We start from the raw sequence: 12,500 nt of genomic DNA, 5'->3' as shown, positions 1-12,500 counted from the left end.
ACACTGACCAATGCACTGGCCCCACTCTGCCCAGCTGTCCCACTCAGCCTGCACCTCCACTGAAGCACGAAAAGTGATAGAACTGTGACACAGACTGAATACAGTCTAAGTTGATAGGGATTGAACCCCAAATGACACACACTGAAAGTAATCAATCACCAAATGATACAGACTGGAAACATATCTGGAAAGGAAAAAAAAACCCTGAAAACATCTATCTCGAAAGGGATAAAGCCCCAAAAGCCCCAGACTGAAAACAATCCAAGCCTCAACTGACATAGGCTGGAAACAATCTAATTGGAAAGGGGAACAAGGCTGAAACATCCACCTGGAAAGGGATGAAACTCCAACTGACACAAAATTAAAACAAACAAAACCAGCTGACAGCCTGAAAACAAACTAAAACCTGAACCGACACAGACCGAAAACAATCTAACTGGAAAGGGATAAAAACCCAACTGACAATGCATCTGAAAAGCAATAAAAGCTATACTTGAAACGGACCCGGGAACATTCAAAGTAGTTCATTCAAGACTGCGCATACAGTATACAGGGTCATTTTTCAAAGACGAGATTATGCATTGATAGTGACAAGGCCAAGTATCCCCATTTGATCTAATTTTTCATAGAGAATATGAGTGGACAACATTATGACATATGCTGTGATGAACCCTCTCTCTCTCTTTCTCTCTCTCTCTCTCTCTCTCTCTCTCTCAGACCCTGACCAGGACAGGAGGGCAGTGAACAGTTGGTGACGTCAGAAGCAGCCCCAGAACAAGGACGGCCCCCAAACTGGGCAGGTGGATTGTCACATGTACGTGACCTGCTTCGGGATCCTGTGTCACACGTCACACTGCACGTGCTCCACGGTCCCCAACTACTCCACTGTCCGTCCACTGTAACACACTCCACACTTTGTATGCGACGGGAGATATCATAACAGACAAAGCAATGAAATACAAAGGAAAAGGTAGAAATAAAAAGCAGATGGGAGGCTATACGAGTATACGATCTATGATATTGTAACAGAATATGTAGATAGTGAATCAAGCTAGAAAATTCATTAAAATGAAGAAACAGTGTCAGTTTTTGTCTAAAGCTGTAACAAGATCAGAGTCAGGATAATCATAAGTTTGGAAGATTAATTTCCATAAAGTATGACACTAGATGATGAATTTCATTTCGCAATACAATGTTTTGCTGATTTTCATCTTCATACCAAGCATTATCCCCAAAAAGATTTTTGTCTTCAAAAGCTACACACAGTTAAGATCTTTTATCTCAGTGAACTAAATTATTTTCCACTGTTACTGAAACTGTCTGACATTGTACAACACAGTTACTTACTGATTTGCGTGTTTCCATTTTGATGCACAGATCAGATTTGTTTTGTTTATGTTGCTCTCGTTTGTGTGAGCATTCGTCCATATTCTCACAGGACAACGGGGTTTACAAGAACTATTGTTATGGATACAATATGAGTCAAATTTGACAACCTCTCTCCGAGTGATCGATATATTGATCCATTAGCGTTCAGAACTCAAACAGTACATGAGGAAACTTATGTAGTTCAATAAAAAGGAAACCAATCCTCACAATTCGTTGCAGCATGTAACTCTCTCCCTTCCCCCCTTTCTCCTCCTCCTCTCTCTCTCTCTTGGTCTCAGTCTCAGTCTACCACCTCTCTCTCTGCCCCCTCCTCCCCCTCTCTCTCCCCCCCCCTCTCTCTTTCTCTCTCTCAGACCCTGACCAGGACAGGAGGGCAGTGAACAGTTGGTGACGTCAGAAGCAGCCCCAGAACAAGGACGGCCCCCAAACTGGGCAGGTGGTTTGTCACATGTACGTGACCTGCTTCGGGATCCTGTGTCACACGTCACACTGCACGTGCTCCACGGTCCCCAACCACTCCACTGTCCGTCCACTGTATATGGAGACAGATCAGAACATATGAAAGAAACACAAGGAGACAGATACACAAAATGTGAAGGAGCGAGCGAGCGAGCGAGCGAGAGAGAGAGAGAGAGAGAGAGAGAGAGAGAGAGAGAGGCAGGAAGACAAGTAAACAGACAGACAAACAAAGATGGACAGACAGAATTATACAAACAGACAGACTGGTAGAGACAAAGGAAGCATGTTATTGGCACTGCTGATTTTATTATTTTTTTTTCAGTATGTGCGAACGCTTTTACACATAAGGCAGTGAGGTGCAAGTGTCTGTAAAGGACATAATAAGAATGGGGAAAAGAGAAAGACAAAAGCAGCTGGTTTGAGGGTTCATTTCTTTAACAGGGACCTACTTATTCAGTTACATAATCAACTATTCAAATAACAACTGAAAATATTCATCTCATCCAAAATATTATGGATCGTCTGCACAGATGGGCACATGAATTATGCAGAGAGGCATTGTATGCTTCATATACAGTAAAATGTACAAAGCACACATACACGCACACACGTACTCAATCTTTGTTTTCTTCTGTCTCTGTCTGTCTGTCTGTCTGTCTGTCTCTCTCTACACACACACACACACACACACACACACACACACACACACACACACACACACACACACACATATATATATATATACATGTGTGTGTGTGTGTGTGTGTGTGTGTGTGTGTGTGTGTGTGTGTGTGTATACATCTCTCTCTATTTCCCACCATTATTGCCTTTCTTCATTCTCTCCATTTTCTTCTCCTTTCTATTATTTACCCCCCCCCCCCTACTCTCTCTCTCTCTCAGACCCTGACCAGGACAGGAGGGCAGTGAGCAGTTGGTGACGTCAGAAGCAGCCCCAGAACAAGGACGGCCCCCAAACTGGGCAGGTGGATTGTCACATGTACGTGACCTGCTTCGGGATCCTGTGTCACACGTCACACTGCACGTGCTCCACGGTCCCCAAACACTCCACTGTCCGTCCACTGAAATACACTCCACACATTTTATGTCAGCAACACATGGAAGTGTCAGATATAGAAACGAAGACATGGAGTTACAGGTAAAGGCAGAAAGAAAGTGAGCTTGTGGGTCACGAGTTTGATCATACGTGAAGAGTGATTTTAACGAATAAATCTGTTAGAGAAAGACACTGTGGATGATATTCATCGTCCATCAGCAGCAACAAAATCATCATTTTGTTCTTTCCAGAGAAGATGGATTTAAGATCAAATGCGACACTGGATGCTGAATTTGATTTGAAAAAAATATAATGTGCGTCTGATGTTGATTTCAGTGTTGAACATTTGCCAAACTATTTTTATTCCCAAAACATATGCAAAGACTTTGTCCAGTGGTATTTTCTTCTGTCTTAAAAAACAAGAATCTGTTCGAGTACATAAAAATTGTATACATTAATAGCGTGACTCATTCAATACTATTTCTGTATTTCATTTCATTTTGATCCACACTTCATAGTTGTTTATGTTGTTGATTGGAATGTTACCCTTAGCTTCCTCTATTCTCTAAAACGTTAGAAAAAATTTGTTACAGCTAATGATACGACGTAAGTGCTGCAATGAGATAAATGCTATACATGAACATTTTCTATTCAAAAAGAAGACTGCAGGTTCAACACACGGTTGCTAACTCTCTGTTTAATACAAACACTTTTCACAAAATAATCTATATTATCATTCAAAGCACAAAGAATATTTGTGGAAATTTAGGAACCTCAACAAATGGAAAACCATCCTGAGATATGGCTGGTCCCCCCACCCCCTCTCTGTCTCTCCCACCCACTCCCCCAACCTTACAATCCTCCCCCCTCTCTATTTCCTTCTCTCTCTCTCTCTCTCTCTCTCTCTCTCTCTCTCTCAGACCCTGACCAGGACAGGAGGGCAGTGAGCAGTTGGTGACGTCAGAAGCAGCCCCAGAACAAGGACGGCCCCAAAACTGGGCAGGTGGGTTGTCACATGTACGTGACCTGCTTCGGGATCCTGTGTCACACGTAACACTGCACGTGCTCCACGGTCCCCAAACACTCCACTGTCCGTCCACTGAAATACACTCCACACATTTTATGTCAGCAACACATGGTAGTGTCAGATATAGAAACGAAGACATGGAGTTTTATGTAAAGGCAGAAAGAAAGTGAGCTTGTGGGTAACGAGTGTGATGATACGAGAAAAGTAATTTGAAGGAATAAATCTGTTAGAGAAAGACACTGTGGATGATATTCATCGTCCATCAGCAGCAACAAAATCATCATTTTGTTCTTTCCAGAGAAGATGGATTTAAGATCAAATGCGACACTGGATGCTGAATTTGATTTAAAAAAAAAAATAATGTGCGTCTGATGTTGATTTCAGTGTTGAACATTTGCTAAACTATTTTTATTCCCAAAACATATGCAAAGACTTTGTCCAGTTGTATTTTCTTCTGTCTTAAAAAAACAAGGATCTGTTTGAGTACATAAAAATTGTATACATTAATAGCGTGACTCATTCAATACTATTTCTGTATTTCATTTCATTTCGATCCACACTACATAGATGTTCATGTTGTTGATTGGAATGTTACCCTTAGCTTCCTCTATTCCCTAAAACGTTAGAAAAAAATTGTTACAGCTAATGATACGACGTAAGTGCTGCAATGAGATAAATGCTATACATGAACATTTTCTATTCAAAAAGAAGACTGCAGGTTCAACACACGGTTGCTAACTCTCTGTTTAATACAAACACTTTTCACAAAATAATCTATATTATCATTCAAAGCACAAAGAATAATTGTGGAAATTTAGGAACCTCAACAAATGGAAAACCATCCTGAGATATGGCTGGTCCCCCCACCCCCTCTCTGTCTCTCCCACCCACTCCCCCAACCTTACAATCCTCCCCCCTCTCTATTTCCTTCTCTCTCTCTCTCTCTCTCTCTCTCTCTCTCTCTCTCTCTCTCTCTCTCTCAGACCCTGACCAGGACAGGAGGGCAGTGAGCAGTTGGTGACGTCAGAAGCAGCCCCAGAACAAGGACGGCCCCCAAACTGGGCAGGTGGATTGTCACAAGAACGTGACCTGCTTCGGGATCCTGTGTCACACGTCACACTGCACGTGCTCCACGGTCCCCAAACACTCCACTGTCCGTCCACTGAAATACACTCCACACACTGTATGTCAGCAACGCAGGGAAGTGTCAGAAAAAGAAGCAAAGACATGGAGTTACAGTAAAAGGCAGAAAGAAAGTGAGATTGTGGGTCACGAGTGTGATGATACGCGAAGAGTAATTTGAACGGAAAACTCTGTTGGAGAAAGACACTGTGGTTGTTACCTATCGTCAAATAGTCGCAACAAAATGAGCATTAATTGTTCTTCCCAGAGAAGACTGATTTCACGACAAAATGTGACACAAGATGATGAATTTTTGCTACTGATGTTTATTCCGTACAAAATATTTGTCAGATGACTTTCATTCCCAAAATCTACTTGCAGGGTTTGCCCAGTGTTTGTTCTTCTGTCTCAAGAAACAAGGATCTGTTCAAGTACATAAAGATTATATTAATCAAATAAAGTGACCCGAACAATACTGATTTCTGTATTTCATTTTGATCCTTCAGTTCTGTTGTTGATTGGGATAGTACCCTTCCTCCATACTCCAAAATGTTCGAAAATGTAAAAACAATATGTTATTATAGTTACTGATATGACGCAAGTGCTGCAATGAGATAAATGCGATATGTCTATATTTTCTTTTGAAAAAGAATACTAGTACAACTAAAATTCGCCAACTTTACTTTGTTTCATGCGAACACTTTTCATGAACCAATCTCTGATATTTAAAAACACAAAAAACCATTTGGGGATACTTATATATATATATTTTTTTATATATATAAACAGAAAGGAAAATTATCTTTAGAATAGGTTGCTCCCACCCCCACCCCCCTCTCTCTCTCTCTCCCAACCTCCCCCCCCCCTTCTCTTTCATTCTCTCTCTCAGACCCTGACCAGGACAGGAGGGCAGTGAACAGTTGGTGACGTCAGAAGCAGCCCCAGAACAAGGACGGCCCCCAAATTGGGCAGGTGGATTGTCACATGTACGTGACCTGCTTCGGGATCCTGTGTCACACGTCACACTGCACGTGCTCCACGGTCCCCAACCACTCCACTGTCCGTCCACTGTAGATGGAGACAGATCAGAACATATGAAAGAAACATAAGGAGACAGACACACAAAAATTAATGTGAAGGAGCATGTGATAACGGAGAGAGAGGAGGGGGGGCAGAGAGAGAAAGGCACAGAAAAGGAAAGACAGACGGACAACAGACAGGCAGGCAGGTGGACAGACAGACAGGCAGACAGAGAAGAACAGGCAGACTGGTACAGGCAGACTGAGTCAAAAGAAACGTGGGATTGATATGTCTCAGTATGTGCTAACGGTTTAGTCCATGAGATTTTCCATCAGAGGTCAATAAAGAGAGTGAGGCATATGGAGAAGCAGAAGAAAGACATATAAGCAGGAAAAATAGTCATAGATAATAAGAGTGTTCAGCAGCCAATTTGACGATTCTGTAATAGGGGCCTACTAATTCAATTGCGCAATGAACCATTCAAACAACGACCGAAAAATTTTATTTTGCTCTCAAGGATTATGGATCATCTGCACAGAAAGGTATATGAATTACACGAAAGGCATTCTTATCTTGAGCACATAAGCTTTGTATACAATAGATTGCACAGAACACTCACTCAAGGCACAGAGCACTGTCTCTTTTTCTCTCTGTCTTTGTCTCTCTCTCTTTCTTTTACATGTTAGATATATGAATATGAATTTACACACACACACACACACACACACTATATATATATATATATATATATATATATATACATACATAACATATACACACACATATATAGATATATTGCTCTTGATTAAAAATTCCAAAGTTAAAAACAGGAAGCCACATCACAGACATGAAGGGCTCACTGGAGGATGCAGACTGAAGAATGAATCAGGACCCAGATGTCTGCATATAATGGCACTATACACATTTGTATATTTTCACTCACACACACACACACACACACACACACACACACACACACCCTCAGCCCATTTCTCTCCCTCTTTATTTGTCTCATTCTCTGTCTCTGTCTGTCTGTCTGTCTGTCTCTCTCTCTCTCTCTCTCAGACCCTTACCAGGACAGGAGGGCAGTGAACAGTTGGTGACGTCAGAAGCAGCCCCAGAACAAGGACGGCCCCCAAACTGGGCGGGTGGATTGTCACATGTACGTGACCTGCTTCGGGATCCTGTGTCACACGTCACACTGCACGTGCTCCACGGTCCCCAACCACTCCACTGTCCGTCCACTGTAACACACTCCACACTTCGTATGTCGACATAACAGAGAAGTGTCCAGATAAGCATAAGAAACAAAGTAACAGTAAAAGATAGAGAGAAAATAAAATATGTACAGCATGAGTACAACATAATTCCACAAGTAAAGTAGGATTTGAGCAAGTATTTTGTTGAATGAAAAAGTGTGATGTTACCAATTGTCCAATAGCCACATAAAAAAATTACACTTTGTTCTTCTCAGAGAAGACAGATCATATAACAAATGTGACACTGGCTGTTGATTTTGATTTCGTAATATAATGTACTATTTATGTTCATTTCCGTGTTAAATATTTGCCAAACGATTTTTATTCCCAAAATCTCTGTAAAGACTTTGCTAAGTGGTGTCTTTTTCTGTCTCAAGAAACAAGGATCTGTCCAAGTACATAAAAACTGTATGAATTGTATAACGCGACTCGTTCAATACCGGGTTTTGTACTTCTAAAGTTTATAGTAGTTTTTGTTGTTGATTGGGATATTACCCATCCTCCATACTCTAAAATATTAGAAAAAATAAAAACAAATTATTACAGATACTTGATGTAACGGAAGTGCTGCAATGAGATAAATGCAATCATATCAGTATTTTCTATTCAGAGCGAAGACTGCAGGTACAACAGACACTGAGTTGCAAAATTATCTCAATATAAAGTCAATACTTTTCATAAAACGATCTCTCATCCTTCAAAAAACAAACAATCGATAGTTCAGGAAATTCATATGCCTCAACAAAAAGGAATGTCTCCCTCTCTGTCTCTCCCACCCTGTGACCTAACTTTCCCACCCTTTCTGTTTCTCTCTCTCTCTTCCCCCCACCTCTCTCTGTCTCTCTGTCTCTGTCTCTCTCTCTCTCTCAGACACTGACCAGGACAGGAGGGCAGTGAACAGCTGGTGACGTCAGAAGCAGCCCCAGAACAAGGACGGCCCCCAGACTGGGCAGGTGGATTGTCACATGTACGTGACCTGCTTCGGGATCCTGTGTCACACGTCACACTGCACGTGCTCCACGGTCCCCAACCACTCCACTGTCCGTCCACTGTAGCAGCCCCCCCTCCCCCAACACACACCGTGTACGTCAGTAACATAGGTAAGTGTATTCTTTCATATCATGAAATGAACACAATGTTTCATCAATTCTGATGTGAACGGGAGCAAATTAGTTTGTCTTGATGTTACTGAGCTGACTATTTTGTTTTGCTGACTATCTTCTGTGCCATTTCAGTGGCATTACCTTACGTAACTCATCCCACACCCCACATCACTCATCCCATTATCGCAGTATGCGCCATTTCGTCAATTATTCATCATACTTATTTTTGAAGGCATCACAGTCACTATCCTTCTCCTCATCTTTGTCTTTATATTAGTTGACATTGCCGTTGTCTTCACCATCACCATTTAGCCACAGTCGTCGTCATCGAAGTCAATGTCGTTATGAACGTTATTAGCTTGACATGACGTCATAGTTTATAATCCCTCACCCTGTCCACAGCCAATTGCATTCCGTCACACTGTTCTTCCTTCTTTCCTTCCTTCCTTCCTTTCTTTCTTTCTTCGTGTATTCATAAATTTATGTATTCATTCATAAACTTATTTATGTACTTATTTTGTATATATAAACTTATCATTTCTTTACTCACATATATATTGTTATTTATTTATTCATTCATTTATTAATTTACTTATCTATCTATCTATCTATCTATCTATCTATCTATCTATCTATCTATCTATCTATCTATCTATCTATCTATCTATCTGTCTATCTATCTATATACATGAGTGTCTCTTTGTTCGTGTATTTATGTGCTTGTTTAATCAGTATTCATTCATTTGTTCATTATCTAATTATCAATGGATCAATTCATGTACTTGTTTCACAGCGTTGTTAACAAAAATCATTCATCCACCACTAAAAGAGTCATACAAGTCTCATACCTACCGGGACGACACAGCCGACCCAGAAATATCCTCCCCCGGGACCGCAGTTGGGAGAAGTTGGACATGGCTATCACGTGCTCCTCGTCAGGGTCGGAGGCCATCACGTTCATCTCTTTCCTGGACACGCTTCTGCCGATGCCGAAAACGAAGACGGCGATGCCAGCCTCGTGAGCGAGGGCCGCTTGGTGGGCCGTGTGGGTGAAGCTAGGGGACTGGCCGTCTGTCAGGATGACCGCCACGTTGGGCACTCCAGGACGATCCCCTCCGATGGGCGTGAAGGTGTGCGTCCTCACGTGCTCCAAAGCTATGCCTGTCACACACACACACACACACACACACACACACACACACACACACACACACACACACACACACACACACACACACACACACACACAATCAAGCGACAGCGGCCATATTCTCAAGTCATCAGATGTTCTTTCTTTCCGTTACACGACTGACCAACATCGACTTGCTGATCCCCCCGAAAACGAAATGTGGCTGCCTACAAAGCGGAGCAAAAACGGTCATACACGTAAAAACCCACTCGTGTACATACGAGCTGAACGGGGGGAAATATGGGTGGCGCTGCTCTGTGGCGACGTGCTTTCCCCGGGGACAACAGCCCTAGTATCACACAGAGAAATATGTTTTGACAAAAGGTAGTCCGATGCAATGCAATGCATTGCTATGCAACGCAATGCAATGCAGTGCAATGCAATGCAATGCAATGCAATACAATATGATGATAATGATGATATCAGTACTTATGTAGCGCCTATCCTCGGTCCGAGACCAAGCTCTAAACGCTTTACAAACACGGTGTCATTTGTGCAACAGTCTGCCTACCTGCGTACAGCCGACTGACAGCTACCATTTGAGCGCTCGTCATTCGTTTCCTGTGTCATTCAATCAGGTTTCAGTTGCACACACATACACGTTCATACAGACATACAACAGTTTACGTGTATGACCGTTTTGCTCATTTACCCCGCCATTAAAGGCAGCCATATTCCGTTTTCGGTGGTGTGCATGCTAGGAATGTTTATGTTTCCATAATCCACCGAAAGCTGATACGGATTACAGGATCTTTAACGTGCGTATCTAATCTTCTGCATGCGCATACACACGAATGGGGTTCAGGCACTAACAGGTGTGCACATAGGCTGACCTGGGAAATCGGACAAATCTCCACCCTTTACCCACCAGGCGCCGTTACCGAGATTCGAACCCGGGACCCTCAGATGGAAACCCCAATGCTTTAACCACTCGGCTATTGCGCCCGTCGTCGTATACAATACAATACAAATGCAATACGATACAATGCAGTAAATACAAATATAATACAATACAATACAATGCAATACAATACCCGTGTTGCTGGTTCCGGAAGCATTGTACGGAATGTGACTCACGGCAGTTAGGAGACACTGCGTGTCTTGACAGGTTTGAGGTCCACCTGAGTTCTGGCCACGTTGGAATAGGTGACCACGCCCACTGACACCTGTACAATAGACATCGTCCACTGAACCTGTACAATACACATCGCCCACTGAACCTGTACAATACACATCGCCTACTGAACCTGTACAATACACATCGCCCACTGAAACCTGTACAATACACATCGCCCACTGAACCTGTACAATACACATCGCCCACTGAACCTGTACAATACACATCGCCCACTGAACCTGTACAAATACACATCGCCCACTGAAACCTGTACAATACACATCGCCCATTGACACCTGTACAATACACATCGCCCACTGACACCTGTACAATACACATCGCCCACTGACACCTGTACAATACACATCGCCCACTGACACCTGTACAATACACATCGCCCATTGACACCTGTACAATACACATCGCCCACTGAAACCTGTACAATACACATCGCCCATTGACACCTGTACAATACACATCGCCCACTGAACCTGTACAATACACATCGCCCACTGAACCTGTACAAATACACATCGCCCACTGAAACCTGTACAATACACATCGCCCATTGACACCTGTACAATACACACCGCTGTTCCATCAGCCGTGGGAATGGTACGTAGTATGGATGCTTTTTAAAAATTTATTGTAATCTTTTATTTTTGTATTTTATTTTATTCCTTTTTTTTTTTTTTGTTGGAGGGGGTGTTGGGGTGGGGGGAGATGCTACATCATCTGCACCGTTTCACTTTCTTCCACGTCGGTTATTACCCACACCTAAGTTCGTCTGTCACAGTCCAAGCAGAGACTGGATCAAAGTTTCACTTTCAGAGATTCGAGGAGGTGTCAAAGCGTGCGGACTGATCCATATACGCTACGCCACATCTGACCGCATAAACCCAACGTCAGTGCTGATCTGGCCTCAGGAGCCAACCGCCAGTTTGTGTGAAACGTTAACATAAACACAGGGCAAAGCTTTCTTCCGATAATAACTAGCATTCAAAGACTGAAAGAAATCCTTTTGCCCCTTTCAGGACGTGGAAGATACAGTAACAATAAACAAGCATTGAATCACAACTTCAATCTAATAATGTCAACAACAAAAAACACGCATGAAAACACATTTTTAAAAACAATAAAGATAATTCACACACACACACACACACACACACACACACACACACACACACACACACACACACACACACACACACACACACACACACACACACACACACACACAAACCCAACAAATTTCAACACATTAACATGCATATTCCAGATTTATATTACACACCCTTCCTAAGTTTTTATGAATTTACTTAAATCAAGTTGTGTTTTCTTCCTGTACAAAATAAATTGCATAAACCGAACATTGACGAATCTCATCAGTATTTACTTGGTATACCTATCAGTCTACTTCGAATCACAACCGAGCCGAGAATAAATAACACACGTCGTTTACCTTGTCAGTGCCGATGTGGAACTGCTTCACAAGGTCTTGAACAAAACGGACCATCAGGTTGAAGTAGTGGGCACTCACACTGCCAGAAGAGTCCAGAACGAACACTACATCAGCCTGCATGCCTGGTGGGCACTGACCTGGGGTGAAGACAGCAGTCAATAGTTCAGAGCCGTTCGTTCCTTTATTTATTTATAGTCTGTTCATCTAAGATGATCATATTAGACTGAAGTTCAGAGCCGAAACTTTCGGTTGTATGTGCATCGCGTATATTTGTAAACGCCGCAAAAGGTCGCATA

At 42.4% G+C, this 12,500-nt stretch overlaps 2 protein-coding genes across 4 annotated transcripts in view; both read right to left on the bottom strand.

The window, feature by feature from the left end:
- LOC143285166 (coadhesin-like) overlaps window positions 1-9,841 on the bottom strand; it is an 11,418-nt gene extending 1,577 nt beyond the window's left edge. The window contains exons 1-11 of the mRNA XM_076592435.1: window positions 9,832-9,841; window positions 9,286-9,594; window positions 8,209-8,394; window positions 7,145-7,315; window positions 5,949-6,119; window positions 4,921-5,091; window positions 3,825-4,001; window positions 2,757-2,927; window positions 1,751-1,921; window positions 726-896; window positions 1-59 (exon numbers count right to left, since the gene is read on the bottom strand). The exon at window positions 1-59 is cut by the window's left edge and continues 124 nt beyond it. Of these exons, the coding sequence (XP_076448550.1) occupies window positions 1-59; window positions 726-896; window positions 1,751-1,921; window positions 2,757-2,927; window positions 3,825-4,001; window positions 4,921-5,091; window positions 5,949-6,119; window positions 7,145-7,315; window positions 8,209-8,394; window positions 9,286-9,594; window positions 9,832-9,841 (1,767 nt within the window). The remainder of the gene's footprint in view (window positions 60-725; window positions 897-1,750; window positions 1,922-2,756; window positions 2,928-3,824; window positions 4,002-4,920; window positions 5,092-5,948; window positions 6,120-7,144; window positions 7,316-8,208; window positions 8,395-9,285; window positions 9,595-9,831) is intronic.
- Window positions 9,462-12,500, bottom strand: part of LOC143284482 (von Willebrand factor A domain-containing protein 1-like) — a 5,247-nt gene continuing 2,208 nt past the window's right edge. For 2 of the 3 annotated variants that reach the window (XM_076591185.1, XM_076591169.1), the window contains exons 2-4: window positions 12,205-12,341; window positions 10,657-10,788; window positions 9,462-9,594 (exon numbers count right to left, since the gene is read on the bottom strand). In XM_076591185.1, the coding sequence (XP_076447300.1) occupies window positions 10,705-10,788; window positions 12,205-12,324 (204 nt within the window). In that variant the 5' untranslated portion in view covers window positions 12,325-12,341 and the 3' untranslated portion in view covers window positions 9,462-9,594; window positions 10,657-10,704. The remainder of the gene's footprint in view (window positions 9,595-10,656; window positions 10,789-12,204; window positions 12,342-12,500) is intronic. The other variant, XM_076591176.1, reaches the window with a different exon arrangement.

The sequence above is a fragment of the Babylonia areolata genome, chromosome 1 (genome assembly GCF_041734735.1).
Source record: "Babylonia areolata isolate BAREFJ2019XMU chromosome 1, ASM4173473v1, whole genome shotgun sequence".
Lineage (NCBI taxonomy): Eukaryota > Metazoa > Mollusca > Gastropoda > Neogastropoda > Buccinidae > Babylonia > Babylonia areolata.
This window is presented reverse-complemented; position numbering and strand designations above follow the sequence as displayed.